At 34.1% G+C, this 19,602-nt stretch overlaps 2 protein-coding genes across 3 annotated transcripts in view; one reads left to right on the top strand and one right to left on the bottom strand.

Moving 5' to 3' along the window:
• The window catches only part of LOC135410693 (microcephalin-like), a 99,296-nt gene that overhangs the window by 16,712 nt on the left and 62,982 nt on the right, over window positions 1-19,602 (top strand). The window lies entirely within an intron of this gene.
• Window positions 1-19,602, bottom strand: part of ANGPT2 (angiopoietin 2) — a 40,893-nt gene that overhangs the window by 5,637 nt on the left and 15,654 nt on the right. Inside the window, exons 2-6 of one of the 2 annotated variants that reach the window (XM_064650354.1) lie at window positions 13,716-13,871; window positions 11,530-11,651; window positions 9,690-9,922; window positions 7,316-7,443; window positions 537-638 (exon numbers count right to left, since the gene is read on the bottom strand). In XM_064650354.1, the coding sequence (XP_064506424.1) occupies window positions 537-638; window positions 7,316-7,443; window positions 9,690-9,922; window positions 11,530-11,651; window positions 13,716-13,871 (741 nt within the window). The remainder of the gene's footprint in view (window positions 1-536; window positions 639-7,315; window positions 7,444-9,689; window positions 9,923-11,529; window positions 11,652-13,715; window positions 13,872-19,602) is intronic. The other variant, XM_064650355.1, reaches the window with a different exon arrangement.

The raw sequence follows: 19,602 nt of genomic DNA, 5'->3' as shown, positions 1-19,602 counted from the left end.
AGGTATATATTTTAAACTATATGTTATATTAAAGGTTTGTTTTGTTGGGTTGGGGTTTTTTTTTGCGTTTGAAATTGTCACTTTATCTGTTTTTAAGTTTAGTAGTTTTCAAGTCTGTCAACTGAGAATTTTACTGTGTCTATGAGGGTTATTGGTCTGTAATATTTCAAAAAGTTAATTTCAGCAAAGACAAGCTCAGGAATCTGAAACAGTGAATCAGTATTACTTCATAGATTTGGAGCAGTTTCGACTGTTGCCACTAGAAACACAAATATAAATAACTCAAAAAATGTAGACATATGATGGAACAGTTGATTAAAGAAAAGTAAGGTTTCTCTTTAAAAACAAACATCACACTTGCAAGTCTGCTTAGACAAACAACTTATTGGACTCTGACATTTTCTAAATGAGCATCTAAGGACATAGACAACTTTTTAAAGTTGTTTACATTCTAAGGATGCTATTAATGTAACTTTAGTGTATTAGATTTCAGATAATAATAACTAATATTTAAGGCTTCAGAAAACATTGCTTACCATCTTGTACTCTTTCCATGTCCGGTGAAAGTCCACACTGCCATCTTCACGTCTCTGAATAACTGTCCAACCTCCTCCACCAGTTTCCATGTCACAGTAGGCCTGTCAGAGTCAGTATGTAACAGCATAAGTCATAGCAAAACAAAAACAGAAAGGCAAGTTGTGCAAAATATGTGTTAAAAATGCAGGTTTTTCATAGCTGACATACAAATCAGTTGTGGTTGTCCACAAATAAATGTGATTCCTCTGTATATTCCTCTGTATCACACTTAACAGAATACAAATGACACCTTAAAAATAGCTGGTAGCTGCTGTTAAAGGAAGAAAAAAAAAAGGAATGTAATTTCTTATTCTATGCTTCCCTCTTGCACTGGTATTTTTATGAGTTTCCTTGCGATATATTTTTTCTAAAAGATGTTTTCACTTCTCCATTTTTTTTTGTGAGAGATCCGTTCAAGTTTCCCATGGCTTTTCAGAGTATACTGTCAAGTTCAGGCAGTGAGCAAACTGAAATATATTTTTATTTCCACAGTCATTGTTCAGTGCCTTTGCAAATGGTCTGACCCCAAAGTTAAATGTAAGTGTAGAACAGTTATTATCTCAAACTTAAATCTTGAAGCCATGTTATACAGACTGCAATGGATATCTTATATTCTTGAACAAAAAGGTAACAACTATAAGATGTTTCCAAATATTCCTAAATCACCTTTGATTTTACCAAGTCATTGCTAAAACTTTGAAAAGACTGACATGTAATAGGCAGTTCACTGAACTCAGTTTTAGAATTCCCAATAAATGCATCTCTGGGACATAAAATTCAAGTTTATAGGTGTCTTGCTCAGTCAATCTCCTTCTAGATTAAATCACTACAGTGTCAGAGATGAAAGGTATTTCTGAAGGTGCCAGTGTACTGGGGAGATGCTGATGGAAAAAAAGTCTTTTGACAATTAACAGGAATTTTGGAGTGATCTTTGGGAGAAATAGGGGACAAATTAACAAGAAAATTTTGTAAATATGTGAATATCTAGTACATTTTTTCTTAAGAAAGGATTTGAAATTGTTGCATCTAATTCTGCTTTTCTGAAACTAACAGAACTTATATCTAGATGTGTGAAGTTAGTGGAGCTAAGCTGGTGTAACTCAGTACAATGAAAGGCAAAGTGAAGTCAGGATCTGTTTAAATTGCATGTTAGTACCAATACTATCTTTAAGGAAAATATTAAATTGCTTATAGAAGTATTCCTGTCTGAAGAGTTCACAGTTAATGCTCTCTCATTTGTAAATTTAATTTTTTTTTACCACTTCCTGCCAAGATACTAAAGTTCTGAGTCTTCTTCAGAATTATTTCACATCTTTGAAAAGTTTTTATATTCTATTGTATTAAACTACATTAACTTCTAATCTGTATTCTAGATCTTTCACCTATTAAGTGAAGTTGCATCTTCCCATTTACAGATGTGGAGCTAAGATTTGGCTTCTTACACTTTGATAGGATATTTCATCTGTAGAGACTAATTAAATAAATAAATAAATAAATAAATAAATAAATAACCTAGCCAAGCATCTCAGTATGAATTTGGATGTTTCCTTCCTTGTTTAAAAATTCTCTCAGTGGTCTTACTTATTACCTAATTTATTACTGCTGCTCGTCACAATGTGCCTATAGATGTCCCAAATCATGACTGAATGACACTGTATGGCTTTTTCATCCTCTTCTTTGGGTCACTGGCTTATCAGTGCTAGCAGTTAGCAGATTTGAGCTCTTTGAACTGTTAAACATCCCAGAAATTCATTGAAAAAGTATGACTTCAGAGAAGCCAGAATTTCCTTCTGTCCTATGGCAGTTTTATATGTGTCATTTTAGAAAGTAAGGTGTACTCCTTACTAAATTTTCAATGTAGTTGGTCCTTTTAGGGTATGTGGATTGTACGTATGTGATACGCACACACATGTATATATTTATATAATTCAAACACGGTATTTACAGTTCAAGCAGTGTCATATATACTGTTCAAAGGCATCAGACTTCTGAAGGGAAAGAAAGCCCTTACAGCTGGAAATATCAAATATATTAGTGTTTCAATAGGCTGTAGCACATTAGAAATCCAAAGCAGATACTTTATTTTAAGCTTGTATCTAGACTCTTTGTTCAACATCAGAGAATCATAAGACATTCAATTTGAGATTTTTAGGAAAGATAAAATACATAAGGAAAAGAGTTGGATTAGAGATTACTTCTTAAAGTATATCATGTGAATGGAATTTAATTGAAAGCAGCAACTTTAATTTATACTGATGTGTGTAATTCCTTACATCTCAAAGCCTGGTTTTTCTTTGTTTTTACTAACATCTTTATTTAATGACCAGTAAAAAATTGGTAACAGTATATAAATTAAATTTAGTAAAATAAAAATTATCTTGTAAAGGAAAGGCAGAAGATGTAAGAGATCAGTCTGTTTCAGAAAGCTAACTCATGAAGTGTAATCTACATGTATGTGTGAAAACTAATTTCCACAGAGGGCTATGAGGAAGGATACTAAGAATGGGCTAAAGCAGATGCAGATACTTTTGTTAAGCATTGCTACAAGTTAAAAAGCTGATTTAACAGTGGTAAAATATCATTAGTTGTAGAGAAAGTTGTTGATTCTGAAGCTTCGCCCCACTTGAAAGAACAATATAAGCAGTCAGATGGAGAACAGAACTGTTTCACCCTTCTTTGAAACATGGAGTTTTTAAGTACGTACAGTAGGAGCCCATGTATTAATTTACTTGAGCTGCAAGTCCAGTTGATATTGCTACTGTAGACGTTAATTGATGGGAGTTTTGCATGTTACATTCTATTTCCTTGATGCCTATCATCTAAATTTTGATTCAGTTGGAATTATTACTTTGAAGAAATAAATGCCTTTAAATAGCAGTTTATTTTGTTCTAATGAGATTAAAATATTCTTGAATAGTGAATGACTGTGGATGTTCTACATAAAACATTCCTGTAACAGGCAGGAAAGTAAGCAAATGGTAAGACAACTAGCTGTTATAGGCACTGTAGGTTTGTTGGGATAAATGCTGGGGTACTGCAAATTTGTTCCCAAAGGGAAAAGCAACTAACTAGGAACTGAAACACATAATAAGAAATTGGAGAAGAGATGTCCATAAAAATCTCATATAGATTTTTTTTTTACCAGTAGCGATTTTAAGAAGTTTATGTAAATTTGTGAGTATAATATTTCCACACCAAAAAAAATTCATGTCAGTCATCTCTAAGGCTTTCTTTTATCACTTATTACTAGAACAGAACTCTTCTGACCTTTCAACCTAGCCTAGGTTTTATATTCAAAAGGAAGACATGTAACATTTGATAAAACTAGTAAAAATAGATACCAAGATTAGACAGGCAACAGGAGTCTTCAAACAGATGCCAAAAAGAATAAAGAGATTAGCCTCTCAAGTTACAACAAATTGGAATGGGGAATATTTGAAGTATCTTGTGAACTGCTTCAGTGCTTACAATTCTAGCAGCTGTAGCACTGTGAGAGGGTATTTGGGATGTGTTTTCAGACGTACTTTATGAATGGTAAGGCTCAGGCTGAGTTATCAGGATGAAGATCCACTACAGTTTTTATGCTAAAGCAGGTGCAGTTCAATGATTTTGTACTCTGCTTTCTCTATCTCCTAGAGATGTGACTAGATAAGAGCTGCAGTCCGAGTTTCCTTGTTCTGAAAAAAATAACTACACACACTGTTTATAATTTAATTTACCCTTATACCAGGTACCAGTGAAAAGACAGATGGTGACACTTCTAAGATTCACAGAAAAAAAAACAAAATCATCTTACTTATTCTTACTGTATTGGTGAAGCTACGCATATGATCTTTCTTAATGCTTGGCATTGGAAACAATGTGTATGTGTGTTTTAGACATAAAGTCCATGTCATAAGCTCCTTGTGAAATTACTAGCTAGTTTTTTGGAAGGTTATGATAAACCATTTTGTTGGTGAATTCAACCTTGCCGAAATCACTTCCTGCGAGAAAGTTTTGGTTAAAAGGCCTTGGCTCTGAATGTGTGTCAGTTCTGGGACAAAAATTCAGCTAAACATGGGTGGAAATGGGAAAGGCTTAGCCACTGTTTCAGTCACTATTTTAAGCTTTGGAGTAATACACTGGTAACAGTTTTATGTACTCTGCCTGGCTAAAACCAGGAGGTTAATTGGTTCATGCAGTTGCTGTAAACATGAAACTATTCACTTTTCTTGGGTTTGCCTCTGCCATTTTTCCTTGTGTCAGCAGTCTTTTGCTGTTTTTCCTCGGTGTTTTTAAAAGGACTTAGCTTTTGTCCTGGTGCAGAACAGGAAAGCTTGAAAATATTAATGGAATTAAATAATTGTTTTCCTCTCAACTCTCATATGCAGTTCCTTAGTTTTGGATTATGATGGGAGACAAATTAGTAAAGTGGGATCAGTTACAGATTACACAGGAGTTGTTTATAAGCCCATTGAGAGGTCAGAAGGTGTTACAAGAGGAAAAGATGAAAACATAAACAGCAGTGCAGCACTTTTGGCAAATAAAAAAGGTCACTCTGTTTCCTGGTCTGAGTAGCCATCCACATCATAAACAGTTGAAAATGGTGTAACATGTTGATTATCCCTAAACCTTCACTTCCCTTGACAACTCCTCTATATTTGTATAAAAATCAACATCAGATTAAAACTTTTTAGGCTCTTATTTTCAATGTCATATGGTAAGTAAAACCTTCCCTGTCTTTTTTTATCCGAAGTGGACAGAATACAATTTAAATTCTTTAATATTATTAAATTACTGATTTAATACTAATTTAATTAAATTAGTACATTTTAACTACTTTTTAGCCTAGTCAGTTACCAAAATGGGTATTTATGTTAAGTTTTTTAAGCCTCCATGTTCAAAGCATTTAATATTTTGTAGTCTATGAAATTTGTGATTTTACTTTTGAAAATGCAGTGTAAAGTTTATGGCAGAAATTTTCATTCTGTAATATGTCCTGCACTTGCATCTGATTTTAGAAAACATGCATGCTCTGTATATTATATATGACAGTAAAATTAACACCAAAGAAAAACACTTGAGACAAGTAATAGTAAGAGATCCAAGGAATGTAAACCTTCCTGAAATGTCTAACAAAGACTGCTGCAATCTATTACTTCAGAGATGTAGTAGCTTGCGTCTCCTTTAGCTATTAAAATTGTGATTGTAGATATCTGTGCTATTTAAATACCATTCATCTTTACTTTATGACATCTTATGTAACTAATTTTCTTGTGAAACAGATGTATTTAGACTAGAATATTTGACAAGAAAACTAACTTTTTTTTTCCCCAAGAGAAGCAGACTGTGAATAGTTTCTCTAGATTATATCTGCAAAAAATTACAGGTTTTATCTATTGTATTTTATAGGTCTTACCCAAACAAATTTCTTATTTCCTTTAGCTGAGAGCTTTGTAAATGTAAAGATCGCAGTCTGGCTTGGGCTAAACGAAGTTCTGGCACTTCAAAGACTAATCACTAGTGAATTTCATTTCTAAACCTTTGCTATCCAAGCTTGGGGAAAAAATGCTTTCTCTGTCTGGGTTTTACCAATTGCTTTTCCACATATGACTCATTTTTCTCTGGTTTTTTAAATTTTCTGTTAGTTTTTCTGATGTAATAAAGTAAAGACTTTGGAATTCCATAAAATATTTTTTTTGTGTGTGTAAGGAAATGTCTACAGTAGAAATTAGAAAATAAAAACATCAGAAAATTATTTAGTGTTTGTCTAAGAAATATATTAAGCATTTTTTTTCATATTCGAATGTCCTTTAGCCTGTTCATCTGTGTCTGAATAGTTAAAAGCAAACATTCATCTTTTGAGCCCCATTCCTCCCAATGCTCACTACAGGTTTTGGTTCTCTATCCTCACAATCCACGCGTGACTTTTCTCCCTTTCACATTCTTTTGACCGTTTCAGCTGACCTATACTATCTGAAGTTTTATCATTTTATTTATTTTAGTAGATGGAGCATCTGTCAGGCATCCAGTGTTTCATCTACTGAATGCCATTTTTGGCTCAAGGTCTCTTCTATAGAGCTATGGTGTATGGCTTTAAGTGAAATTGATGCTGAAGTTCATTTCAGTTAAACATAAGGGGAAAAAATATCCACAGAGGAATTTAAACTGATCTAGTGAAACCACTGCAAACTCACCTTTTATTTAAATCAGAGCAATAATTTCCAGAAAAATCCTCTCTGTTACCCAGTGTCAGTCGTGCTGATCTAATTGTTAATGCAAGTGTTACACAAATGTCCTTAAAACTCTGTCATGAGTATACATCCATGAGTACTCTTCTGCGTCCCTGATTTTACCTCCTTTTGCCATGTGAAGGGACTTGGGCATGTGAAAGAACTAAGAATTTAAGAGGAGATAGGAGTCTGCAGATCATGCAAGAGCAACTCTGATGGAGTTACAGACTTTATAAAGAAATGTCAGTACATTATTGCTTTAGCTGCGTTAATTTTTCAGAAAAAAAAAAAGAAATTCTGGCATGCTGACGCAAACAACAAAATGCTCATTAATTTTAAAGGAGCCAGGATTTCACCTGAAGGACTTTTTTCTTCCTGTTAGATATTCTGACTTAGGAGTGATGAAATGCTTATAAAAAGACCTTGGTAAGTAGTAAACTTCACTATTAACTAGCCTTCAAAATAGCATATTTGTCAGATCAAATAACTTTTAACATCCAGTATGCCTAGGTAGCTCTTTATCCTACCTTCTTTTCTTGTGCCGTGTTTGAAACTGTTAAAGTGTAGATTCCACTTGTTGTCAGTCCAGATTTGAAAGCTTCAGCACAGTCCTTGAAGCTGATTTGCTCCTCTTTAGCTATGAAGTTGTTTTTAGCTGTTAAAAATACAATTGAAATGGAAGGCATTAAGAAGAGACAAAAGTTACTAAGAAGCAATTTATGATCTAATCAGGGTAAAGCTTTGCAGCTCCAAAAGATATGCCTGGCCCTGAAAGAAATGACAGATCAAGATACTTATTATGTATGTTGTTACTTTGTATAATTTAGAGACATTATTCTGATAGGAGTCTGGTTGCTTGATAAATTGAAAAATGCCAATACTTATGTTGAATAAGAAAGGATATTGCATGACATTCAGTTAAACAGTTTCTGCTTCCACTCATTGCCTTTGCTGGACTCTTATGTGTATTACAACCTATGTGCTCATTAACTATTACTACATAAATACTTAACTAGCAAGTGATTATATTAAGAATCACTTTTGGGCAGTACTCTAATATTGTAAAATCCAATGTAAGAGTTATGAAATCTTTTATAATACAGCAGATTGGTGGAACTACTCTTACAAAGATTTTAGATATTTTTCTTTGCCCCTGTGCCGAGCAGGAACAAGTTTATATGTACCAAACTGAAGCTTGGCAGCTCAGCCTAACCCGCTGAAGAGACATCCCTTCTGGAATTGATTTATGCAAAAAATACATTTTCATATGTCTAAGCCTTCTTATTCTACAGAACAATCTAAGGTTCATCTTTTCGTTCAGTACTTTATAACTGTGGAGGTTGGAATTTCCTGGCATTTTGCCTGCTGACTGATATTTCATATTTGAACCTTTTGGGGTTGGTTCCGTGTGTTTTCCCTTTTAATTAAATCTAAAAAGCACAGTCAGTTACTACAAAGGTTTAGGTGCCATATAAATACATGCTTATATTACAGTTGCTTATTATGTTGGTTTTAGCTTGCTTATTCATTATTTACCTGTTTAAGTGTTTTGCCTTACATATAAAAATAACACGTTCAGTGTCTTAATTGCTTTTCCACACTCTATTGTTTGTATACTGTCTTAGAAGCTTTCCCTGCTAATTTTGTCTTTTTGGCAAACATTCATTATTTTTTCCACTCTGGGTTTAACAGTGCTGTAGCCAACATGACTTTGACTTGTTTACTTATTTGTGCACTAGCATAGCAGATAACATCAGCAGGAACATGTACAGCCTTGGTAATGGCATTTAAGAGGATAGCGTCAGTTATCAAGACAAAAAAACTTGGGATTTACTTTGTTTAGAAAAACCTACAACATCATATTATTTAGGATACTACTGAAAGTAAGGACTTCCGAACACTCTTTTCCTTTTCTGTGATCTAACTTGCAGTAATGTAACACAGACTACCTATACTGTCTTCTATGGTGTAATGACAACTTTTAAAATTTTTTTCTGGTATTTAATTTTAAATCGTTTTTTAGAGGTTCTGTATGTGTGTATATTTTAAGCCCTGAGAACTTTATGGGCAAATGTGCCAGATTCTACAGTCTTTTCTATGGAACAACTATACCTTCTTAATTTGTCCAGGTTCCATATCAGACATAAAATTCAAGGCAAGGAATGTTTAAATCTTGTGTAGCCATAACTTTGTGGTTTGTGTGGGGTTTTCTATGGAGCGTGTGAACCTGCACAAATTTGGAAACTATGCTCTGTGTCTATGATTTGTTGCAGGGTTGTCAGGCAATTAGGGGTGAGATTCTTGCCTATAAATTTGCTAGGCTGAGGGATTTTTAGGATGACCAAGGAAACTTCAGTGGAGGACTTTTGGGAGTACCTGTTGGCCTGGGCTGCTGCTTTCTGTTGTTGGGGGTAAAAACTATGCCTGTGCTGATTCCTTTGCCTTTAGCAGCCACTATAATTTGTCCTTTCTTTGATGAACTCTATGTGCATAAAGCAATGAGAGGTGGCAGAAACAACCTGTGTGAGCCAGGAAGAAATGTTGCAGGCCTACATCATGCAGTCTAACCTAGATTGGTCAATTGGTATATTGCCACGCAAATGAATGCTATGTGAGATGAATGACACTTGGCATCTCTCTATTTTGTTGAACCACTGGAGAAGTGGGCAGGCAAACCAATGTAAACCACAGAAGATGAACAAAATGTTGAAAAGGAACCACATAAATGATGTTTTTGTTTCCCCTACTCCCCTAAGAAGTAGGTTAATCAACTCAGGCAAAAAAATACAGACTTTTTGAGAAGCAGGTGTGACAGAACTAGGTGTAAGACTTTATAGGTAATAATGTACCTAAATTAGAAAATAGCACAGAAATCATATAAGCATATCTGCTTTTACTTACAGTTTGGTGTAGATATCATAGTAAGCAAGTTATGAACGGTCTCCATCAGATCATGTTGTTGTTTTTGCAGAACTGAGTTGTTTACTGTAGCTGTAACTAACTGTTTTTCTAGTTCTTCTATAATAGAATTCTGTCTGGATACTAGGACTTGAAGCTGATCTTTTTCATCTTTTATTGACTTCAGCTGAAGTGTGTGCTTGTCTTCCATCTCAAGAACTCTTTTTTCTAGAAAGCTAAATAAAAGATTACAATTAGGCTCCCCAGAAACAATTTTGAACTGATGTCAAGCCTGTTGTAGAAGTTTGTTTCTTCATAAGTACTCAATTTCATTCTCTGATGCCATATCTGCAGTAGATGACTAAATGAAAGTTCAGTTTCATACATATGCTTTAATTTATTATATAGGTGCATTAATAAAAAACATTGTCTGCTATAGTCTGTTTTGCAGGCTTTTTGGGTGTTTGATAATTCAGCATTATTAAAGTAAAGATATAGTGACTAAGATTTCATGGATTTACCCTATTAAAAGATGAAACTTATTCTCATCTTCAAACAGATGAAACTGTGAACTTTTCAAACATCCTATAATTAAAATATATACTTAATATGAATAAATGTTATGGCATTAAGACAGGGAAATGTGCAAATAGTTACTTGAAGATGTGTTAGCCATCTCCAGTTCTGGAGCTGGTATGATTAGGTCTCTGGATGGAACATTATTTCACTGCTAATTGTTCTGATGCAGACACTGAGAAAGCTGATGTTAAAAGGTGCATGGCCAGAAGACAGAAGTTCACCTAAAATCCATTGCTATTATTGAAAAAAAAATCCTGAATCTTATGTTTCAAGCAGATATAGCTCAAAGTCACATTGCCTTTTGTTAGGTGAGAAACAATGCTTTTGTGTTTACATGGATGTTGCAAGAGTAGTCTAAGATCTGCTGAGTTCAACACCAAAGAAAAGTGACCTTTAAAATTCAGTATTTCCTTCACTTTCCATTTGATAAGGATGCTTGCTCTTCTTAAGCTGGTAGATAAACCTTTAGGGAGCATATGTAAGTGTAGTAGAGTAGGGAACAAAAATGTCAAAACATGTCTCATGGGTTTTTTAAGCTAATTCTTTCAAAATAAAAAGCACTTTGCACATATGGTTCTCATCAAAAAACATGGTTTTGAAGGAGACAACTTACTGTTATTGCTGCTTTTAAATTTCTCTGTAAACTATTTATTGCCAAAAGTAAAATAAGACCCTGGTGATATGGAAACAAAACCAGCTGAAAAAAGGTATGAGCCTTTGGACCACAGCTGAGTACAGAAAAGGATAAGAATAACAGTTGGATATTGGTCTGAATTTCAAACATTGACTAGTAAGGAACATTGAATGTGATTAGTGTTTTATATTTCTCATGTTAGAAAAAAATTGCGGCCATGACCTGGTTGTTCATTAGGATAGCTGTGTACTACATGGAAATAAAATTTTGGAGATGTGGTTGCACTCAATTAGTTTGAATCAGGTTACTGATAACTTCATCTTGATCAGTCTAAAGAAGAATATAAATTGGCTACAACTGACGTACTGAGAAGTCCTGCAGTTTTAGCCTTAAGTTCCTTAAATAAGGGAGAACTTTAAATAGTGAAAAATGATATATAAAGAGAATATGAGAAGAAACCTGCATGATCTGCTAGGCTTTAAATAATATATGACCTTTGTAATGAGCATAGCTGGGTGTGGGGAGCTTGTGTACCAGGGCTTATTTTCCTACTTCAGTATATTTGTTTCTAAAACTATTAGAAGGGCACTTCAGGGAATAGCATTTCATTGGGCTGATAGGCAAACTTACCTGTTTTTTTCTTGTAATTTTGTTATCTCATTGGTCTGATCTGAAATCTGTCTTTCAAGTTTGTTTGTTGAAAGAGAGTGCTCCAAAAGCTGAAGTTCAAGTCTGGTTGTCTGGTTTAATACCTAAATAAAATTTACAAAAAAAATTGACAATTAAGATACTTCTCTTATATAAATTTTAATTTTGTTATGTTCTGAAATCATGCAAATATCTTCTTAAGCTTATGATTAAAAAATATATATTTTTCAACACTTAATGTGGGCACAAATGTTCATGGAATCAGAATGAAGAAGAATACACATAGTTGCACTAATTTTATTATTACGCTACCATATATGAGTGGGAATATTTCAGTAGTCTGCTACATTTCTGATTAATGGATGAGAGTTACTGTGTACTTTAGCTTTGCTGTTATACTTTCCCCTCTGTTATGATAATTCTTACTTCATTACTGGAACTGTTATGGTTGTTGCTCAAAGAATGAGTTGAGTTGTTATCTCAGTCTGGTGTAGAAAGTACGTACTCTCTCGCTGAAATCTTGGCCTAGTCCTAAAATCACTTGATAGTTCCCTCCTAGCTATTTTTCCCAATCCCAAATTATATTTTCAAATGTTTTTCCTGTGAACCACACTTTTGTCAATTCATTCTTTCCATTTTAATGTTACCTTTTCTAAATGTATTGTTTACACTTTACTTGCATCTTTAAATCAAGAGATACAGATACTAGGAAACATGGAAGATAGTGTTTGGTCTGTATGGGATTGCATTACTTTGAGGCATGTTTTCTAGAAATATTTTCTCATTGTTTTAGAACAGCTTTTTTTAATTCAACAGAATTTGGCTTTCCTTGACAGGAAGAATTGATTACTCATGTCCTTCATGTTAAACAGTCATTCAGGACATGATTTCACACTTAAGTGTAATTGAAAACTATTGCCAGAAGTAAGTGTCCTTGAGAGAGCAATTGTTTGGTTAATTTCCTTATGTTGCTAATTAAGCCTTAAACCCAGTCACCAGTAATTTCAAGCAGAGAAGGAAAGTTACAGTCAGGATTTTCTTCCTCTAAGCAGAAAATAATTGAGTAATTTCCATAAAGACATTACAGTGAATGAATAAATACATTCTCTCAACATGTGCAAAACATTAGGCTCCTGAATAATGCAATCAGAAAGTTAAATTCAGTACCTCTATGAGCTATGAACTATCAGTTTATCAAAGAATTCACAAAGACTTGTTAAAAACTGGAATTTTATTCACTGGATGAATTCTACAGATAGTAAAATGTCTAACATGGATTTTAGATTTTGTATGCTATTTATATTATATAAAATGTTATGTGCTGCATGCTATATTCATTATGTGTTTTGGCAGTTACATGTCTGAATTTTCCCACCATGTCTGCAAAAATACAAATGCATGCCATTCTACATTGATTGGACTTGTCCTCCTATTAATATCTGCATTCTGTTTAACAGAATGTTAATGTTTTTCAATTAAACCATAATTAAAGATAAACCCTTTTTTTAAAAGTAAGTTAGCAAGTAATATGTACAGCAGGGAGGTTTACTTCTGTGTGAATATGCTTTTCTAGAAGCCTTCTAATTTCTTTTTTCTTGATTTATCTCAGATTTGTTTATGTATCCCTCTGTTATCCATAATACAGTGCATTGTGCTGGAACTGCTTAGAGTATCTGTGAAAGCATTCATTAAAAAGACACATTTTTCTTGACAAGTTAAAAAAAAATAGAAAAGTTTCAATTTTAAGAAGCAATGAACCTGGTAGATGGAGCAAAGGCAGTTTGAAGGAACTTTCTTTTACCTAAAGTGGTGAATAATCAACAGAGATATACAATGAAGGTTGTATGAAAACACACTAGGACCCAACTGATGCTTAGATATAGTATAGTAGTTTTAAGTACATTCTGTTTAAAGATTAATGTAACAGTTATCTTGCTGGACTTACTTCAAATCCTGCTGTAAAGGAAATCACTCAGGTGACAACACTGGGCTTGAGATGGAACTAGGTATTATCAAATACTAATGTATCCTTAGGCTGGGTGGAGCTCTTGGTGATAATGATTGACTTGTAATTGTTGAACTAAATAGTGTAACAATAAATGGTGTTAAATGTATAGTTGTAGTATTTGGGAAGCAGAAGCATTTTTAGGTTGAAATTCATTACTTACTTGTGCTTCAACATCTGTTAATTTGCGGGTCTGTTCAGCTGTTTGATTTAGTAAGTTTGTGCCTATTTCAATCATTACTGCAGTCTGGTTCTGCACTGCAGTTTGCTGGATCTCTACCATTTCTTTCTTCATACTGTCTTGGATGTAATTCTCAAGCTACATGGGAAAGGAAAGAGAGAAGATAGTTGCATTCTTTAAAATGTTGGAAAGGGAGGTAGTACAGTAAGCCTGCTTGCTGCCTTGCTGAACAAATTTGTTCTTTGTCCTTGTTATGTGTTTATGTGAAGTTTCCCAATGTTAAGTTCTGTGAGAGGAAGGGCAAATGTGATAAGGAATGTGTGGCCACTCATTTTCTAAGGGAAGGAACAGAGATTTGCAGTGGTAGATAGAAGGTACAGTGGTAAGAATGCTTGTGGCACTTGGAAGATTTTCTGCCTTAGTGCTCCCACTATTTTAACCATCAGAGGAGCTTCACCAGCTTTGGCAGCGATGGGAATTTTTTAGAAGACAAAAGTTTAAGAGTTTAGTCATCTTCCTGTATTTACAGTTAAATATTTTCAAAAGCATTTTTCATCACATGACTAGTAGTCAGAGAAGAGGTCAGATGTCATTTAAAACTCTTACATGCACATTTTTGTCAGAGAGAATTTCAAATAAAGACATGAAACCATAGAAAAACCTATAAATACTTTAAATGCTTAGGATTTAGGAATGCAAAAGTTGTTTAAAATACTTGATTTTGAAGTAATTTCTGTAATTGGGCTTTTTTAGTAGTCATTTTATAACAGAGTACACAGCTTTCAAGGAAAGCAAGGAGAAAATAAGTAGCAAGGATAAAATTAAAGTAACCTTATATATGTCTCCTTCCACCTGTCTGGATTATCAAAAAGCAGTCTGATTTTTGTCCACACTTCTTTAATATCATTTTCTCAGTAACACTGCTAATACTTCATATTTCTTTCATGGCTTATGTTTGAACTCAAACCATTGACTGGTGAAATTTCTAGAAATTTCTAGAATCAAAGTTCTACTTCAACACAGTTCTAACAAGAGATCCATAATAAATTTTGAACTTCATGCTGTACCTACAAAGAGGATACTAGCTAATAACAAATAGCTAATGTCATTAAGCACAAATTATAACATATGACCAATTCCTAATCTAAGTAAAATGGTAAAACAGATTGATATCTTGAATTTCTGAAAATATTATTTTGATAATGCTATCTTGATATGAATGATGGCTTGTAGTAAGGAGAAACTTTAAACGTTACTGCATGGCTACTTTCCATATCAGTGAGGAAAAACATCTTATGATTTCATATTCTATCAAACCATGGGGGGAAAAAAAGGACATATAGAGGAAAAAAAAAAAGGAGTGAGACATCTCAGGTATCAAAGAGCTACTGTATGAGAAAGCATTGAAAATATTGCATCATCTTTAATTTAGAAAAAAAGGCCCACAAAAAGTAAAAAGAAAGACAGCAATGAATAGATCAACAAAGATAGACTGTTCATGAGCTTTGATTCTTTTATGAAATAGTTGTGGATATTAAAACTCAGTCTTCAAGGTTGATTCCTTTTTTCACTAGAGATCAGAATGATCCTTTTTCAGTGGAGATCAGATGAGAATCTCAGCAAAGTCATACAGGATTACAGAACTGCATGACTTCTTTGAAATTGTTATCGCTGAGTTATTCCAAAACACACAACTAAAAAATGAGTTAATTCTGGGCTTAAAGGTAAGGTAAACATTTTGTGGTAGGCTTAGGGAATTGCCCATTTCAAACACACAGCTGTAAGGTTGCTCTGATTACAGTATGCAAAACCTGTGATTACAATTTAAGGCATCTGGTGGTTCTGGTTGCCAGATTTTTATACCCCTTGTCACCATGCTTGCAACCTTAGCAAGAAGTTGTTTAGACATACAGATCTGCATTTTCATAATTTATCTTATTTGAGTATCTGTAAGTATAAGCATATCTCCAAGTATCTGACCTCTTTCAAATAATCTCATTGATGTGGTGAATTCTAAATCATTGAAGTATTCTCTTGATTCCAGTTTAATGGTTACGTCTTCACATCTGTTTTTCAACTTAAAAATATTAAATAAGTAGCTTAGGGAATATGGTATCTGTGCTTACTTGAAAGCACAAAATATGAACACCAAAAGGGATTTATATTAAGATTTAAAGCCAGTTTCATTATCTGACTTATTTATTCTAATTTAGAGTGACATGAAACATCAAAATTATATTGACCTATTAAGTGGCTTTGGAGCTTCTTGTGGTTTTTTTCCCTAAAAGTCCTACAAAGCATGATTACATAAATCCCTTCTGTTTTTTACTTCATATTCACCAGTCCTCTCCCACTTTTGTACATTCTCTGCATGTACATATCATATAAAATCTCTTTTCCTGACCTGAACCAAGATACGTACTCATCCCTCTGCTTATATTCCAGTCTCTCTTCATCATAAAATGCAAAACTGTAGAAAGCAGGACTTTTTACAACTTTATTTCCTAATTTTTTTTAAATGGCAGGTGCTTTCATCTCTCTTCAAAGAATGATGTTCATCCAAAATGCCCATCATCTCCCACTGACCTTAGTGAGAGCAGAACGTTCCCATTGCATACTCTCAGAAAGCAAGACCCTCAGCTTTCCCTGAGAGGGAGGTGGAAGATCATTTTAATTCAGGCTCCAGTTCCCACAACCACAGCTGAGCTTCATTGACAACACTGAGGATTAGCAGCCATTTTGCCAGACTGCAGTTCTTTGTGGCACATTTCTTTGTAGAGTACCATTCATCAGTTCCTGCAAAGGAGCCTCCTTCCTTTGTAAGCAGTAGCACACACAGAAATTGCTGAAGGGAGAAGAATAGGCTGAGTCATTTAAAGGAGGGAAAGACACAGGAATGAATGCTGCCGTCCCCATCTGTCAGTTGGGAAGTTTGGCAGTTTGGTTTGAACAGCATGTCTGTCATCTTCAATATTTTGCTCCAATTTGGAGGGTGCAGCAGCAATTATTGGCTAGATTTCTCCTTTGCCACGTAGCTAGTTATGGGAAAATAATTTTTAATCTCTTTTTAATTCAAATAATATTTGGCATGTAAGAATTGTGTTGATATATCGTAACCTTGATTACATGATGGTTATTTCAGACAAAGAAATTGTCAAAACCTAATAGCTGACTATTAGTGATGCATCTTCCTTCAGAAATTCTGTTTTTGAGGGAGTAAGTCAATCAATGAGTCCTAACTTAAGGCAATTACAGGGGAGAGGAAAAGAGGTATTAATACATTCACTTTTGAAAGAATGAATATTTGATAGCATTTCAGTGATTTTTTGTGGGATTTTTTTATAAAACATTCTATCTTTTGTGTAAGAAGTTGGCTTGCATGTATTTTGGAATAAAGTAAATATAAATATGAAAGCACAGATGGGGAAAAAACATGCCTGAAAGTATGTTTACATTGCCAAAAAGCTGGGAAAGTTGAAATAATTTCACAGTTAAAATCTGTAACAGTTAAAGTGATGCATTTTTAGAGAGAAGAAATTCTCTAAGGTCATCACTTTGGGGCTGTGTCGTGGTTTATTACTTCAAATTACATAAAATCATAAAGTTTGATGAAAATACTTTAGCCAAGTTGCCAAAAAAACAAGGACAGGTCAATCATAGCGGAACACATTCCAGCACATTGCTTTTGTAGCCAAGACTGTCCTTTTTTAAGCAAGCTTTAAATTGACAAGAAAGAAAAGACGTGTAGAGTATGCACTAAAAGAAATTTGTTTTCTAACCATTGGCAGAGATAGTATTAATCCTTTATGAAGAATTGTCAGTACTTACTCAAATGAAAAGCCTTCCTGACTGCTATCATATCGTTTGTTACATATTGCAGAACAATTTTACGAAGAATCAGTGACTTATTTTTGCATTTCAAAGACGCTTTGAGTTACCAATTTTTTCATTTACAGTTACAAATGAGATCTTGCTTTTGTTCTTTGCTGCCAAATGTTTAATCTGTACTAACTAAGCAGTCACGTTCCTGGCAGCATTTATAGCTACATGAATACATACATCACTTCTTTGCCAAATGCTACCCCATATAAATGGTACAAATAGTAGGGACTGCTTATTTTATTTTATAGAATTTGTCAGTTGTTGGAGCAGGCTTTCCAAATAAAGTTTGGTGATTTTCTTGATGTTTCTAATCTGATTCTGTCAACTGTAATGTTTATTTTCAGGGAGAGATAATGTTAAATATGAGTTTAATATTTAATATGGTACTGTGTCCTGTATGAACAGGTTGTATTACAACACATATTGCATGTTTAGTCATGTAATGTAGATACAGAGAAAATTGCAGGGCTAATGACATGTATGTGGTGTTTTTTCCTCTAGCTTTTGTTTTGAATTTCCAAGAGTGGAGTAGATCCAGCAGAAAACCTAGCAACAGAAAATACAATGTTTACAGCTAGGCATTTTTTGAATGTGCATTTGAAGCTACAATGTTTGACATATGTAGAAGCCTGGGCAGTAAGGCACAGACTGTCAACTGAGGGGGGGATCAAGACCATCAAAAGACCCTCAAAGTCCCCCAACCCATTTCTGTAAAAGTCCGGAAGAATGGATTGTGTGTGATGACTCATTTACGTGAAGAGTGAGAAACTTAATCCCAGGGTGGGGAAAACTCACCTATAAAAAGGTATCCCTCCAAAGCCTGGGTGGCACCACAAGGACATTGGACACCTTCTCAGCTGTTCTTTTATTACTATTATTATTAGAAGATAGGGGCAAACATATGCCAATTTCCACGCCAAGTGTGTAGTTTGTTAATAAAAATTCTTGAGCTTTTTTTTCTGAACCATTTTGGCTTTTGCCACTCTTTTACAACCACAGGCATCTACAACTTTTAGGTGTTCTCTTCCGCATAGGAGTGAGATGTGATACATACATTAAATTGTCAAAAGCTTTGTGAGTTATTGTTCTCACATTCCTACTAAAAATGTCCTGTGCTTTATTCAAAATTTACCTTTGTGAATTTAAACCATAGGAACTTAATCAGCCCTTCCAATACCTGTGGTCATCATCTTTGGGGTATTTTATTCCTCAAGATGTTTGGTATATTCACAAAAGTGAGCAAGATGGAAAAGGTACTTAAGCATCCATAATCAGTTTTGCTGAGTTCTAGTGACAGGGCAAAGTACAAAAACTGCTGATGAGACTCATCAGTTCTCTTCAAAATACATTTTCAGAGTACAGATGAGACCTTCCTACTTCTCATACTCCAGATGTCTTGAGTTATCTTTAACCCAGTAATGCTTGGTCTTAGTTGCCCTGCCCTTTTTTCAGAGTGGCAGTGATCTTTGGATTGTGGCCACATCTGGTTTCTTCATGAGTCATCTGAAGTAGAATTTAGCCCATAAGTTGGAACATTTTTTTCAAACTCTGTGCCAATGTGCAATTGTCTCATTGTAGAAGGTTATCCTTATATGCCATAAAATCCTTAAATTTCTGATTCACACATACATTTTTGTACATAAAGACAAAAATATGGGTTTTTAAAAGACTATTTTCACGTACTTAACTTCCAATTGAGATACTAAATATTTAAATCGTTTATTTGTAGTGTAATTGAAGTTTCTACATGAGGAAGTGTTTCTTGGGATGAGCCACCTTGGATCCTTGGATATGGTTAACAGTGAAATGTAATGTAGTCTTTAAAAAAGAAGAAACCATGGTCACAATTTCATCACAGCAGTTCATATAAGCAATATGTAGTATTTTATCTATATCTATATATAGAGAGAGAGAGATAGATATATATATATGCTACACATGCTGCTTAATGTGCATGTATGTAATTGCCAGGCTCTCCATGTGCACT

Source organism: Pseudopipra pipra, chromosome 3, assembly GCF_036250125.1.
Source record: "Pseudopipra pipra isolate bDixPip1 chromosome 3, bDixPip1.hap1, whole genome shotgun sequence".
NCBI lineage: Eukaryota > Metazoa > Chordata > Aves > Passeriformes > Pipridae > Pseudopipra > Pseudopipra pipra.
This window is presented reverse-complemented; position numbering and strand designations above follow the sequence as displayed.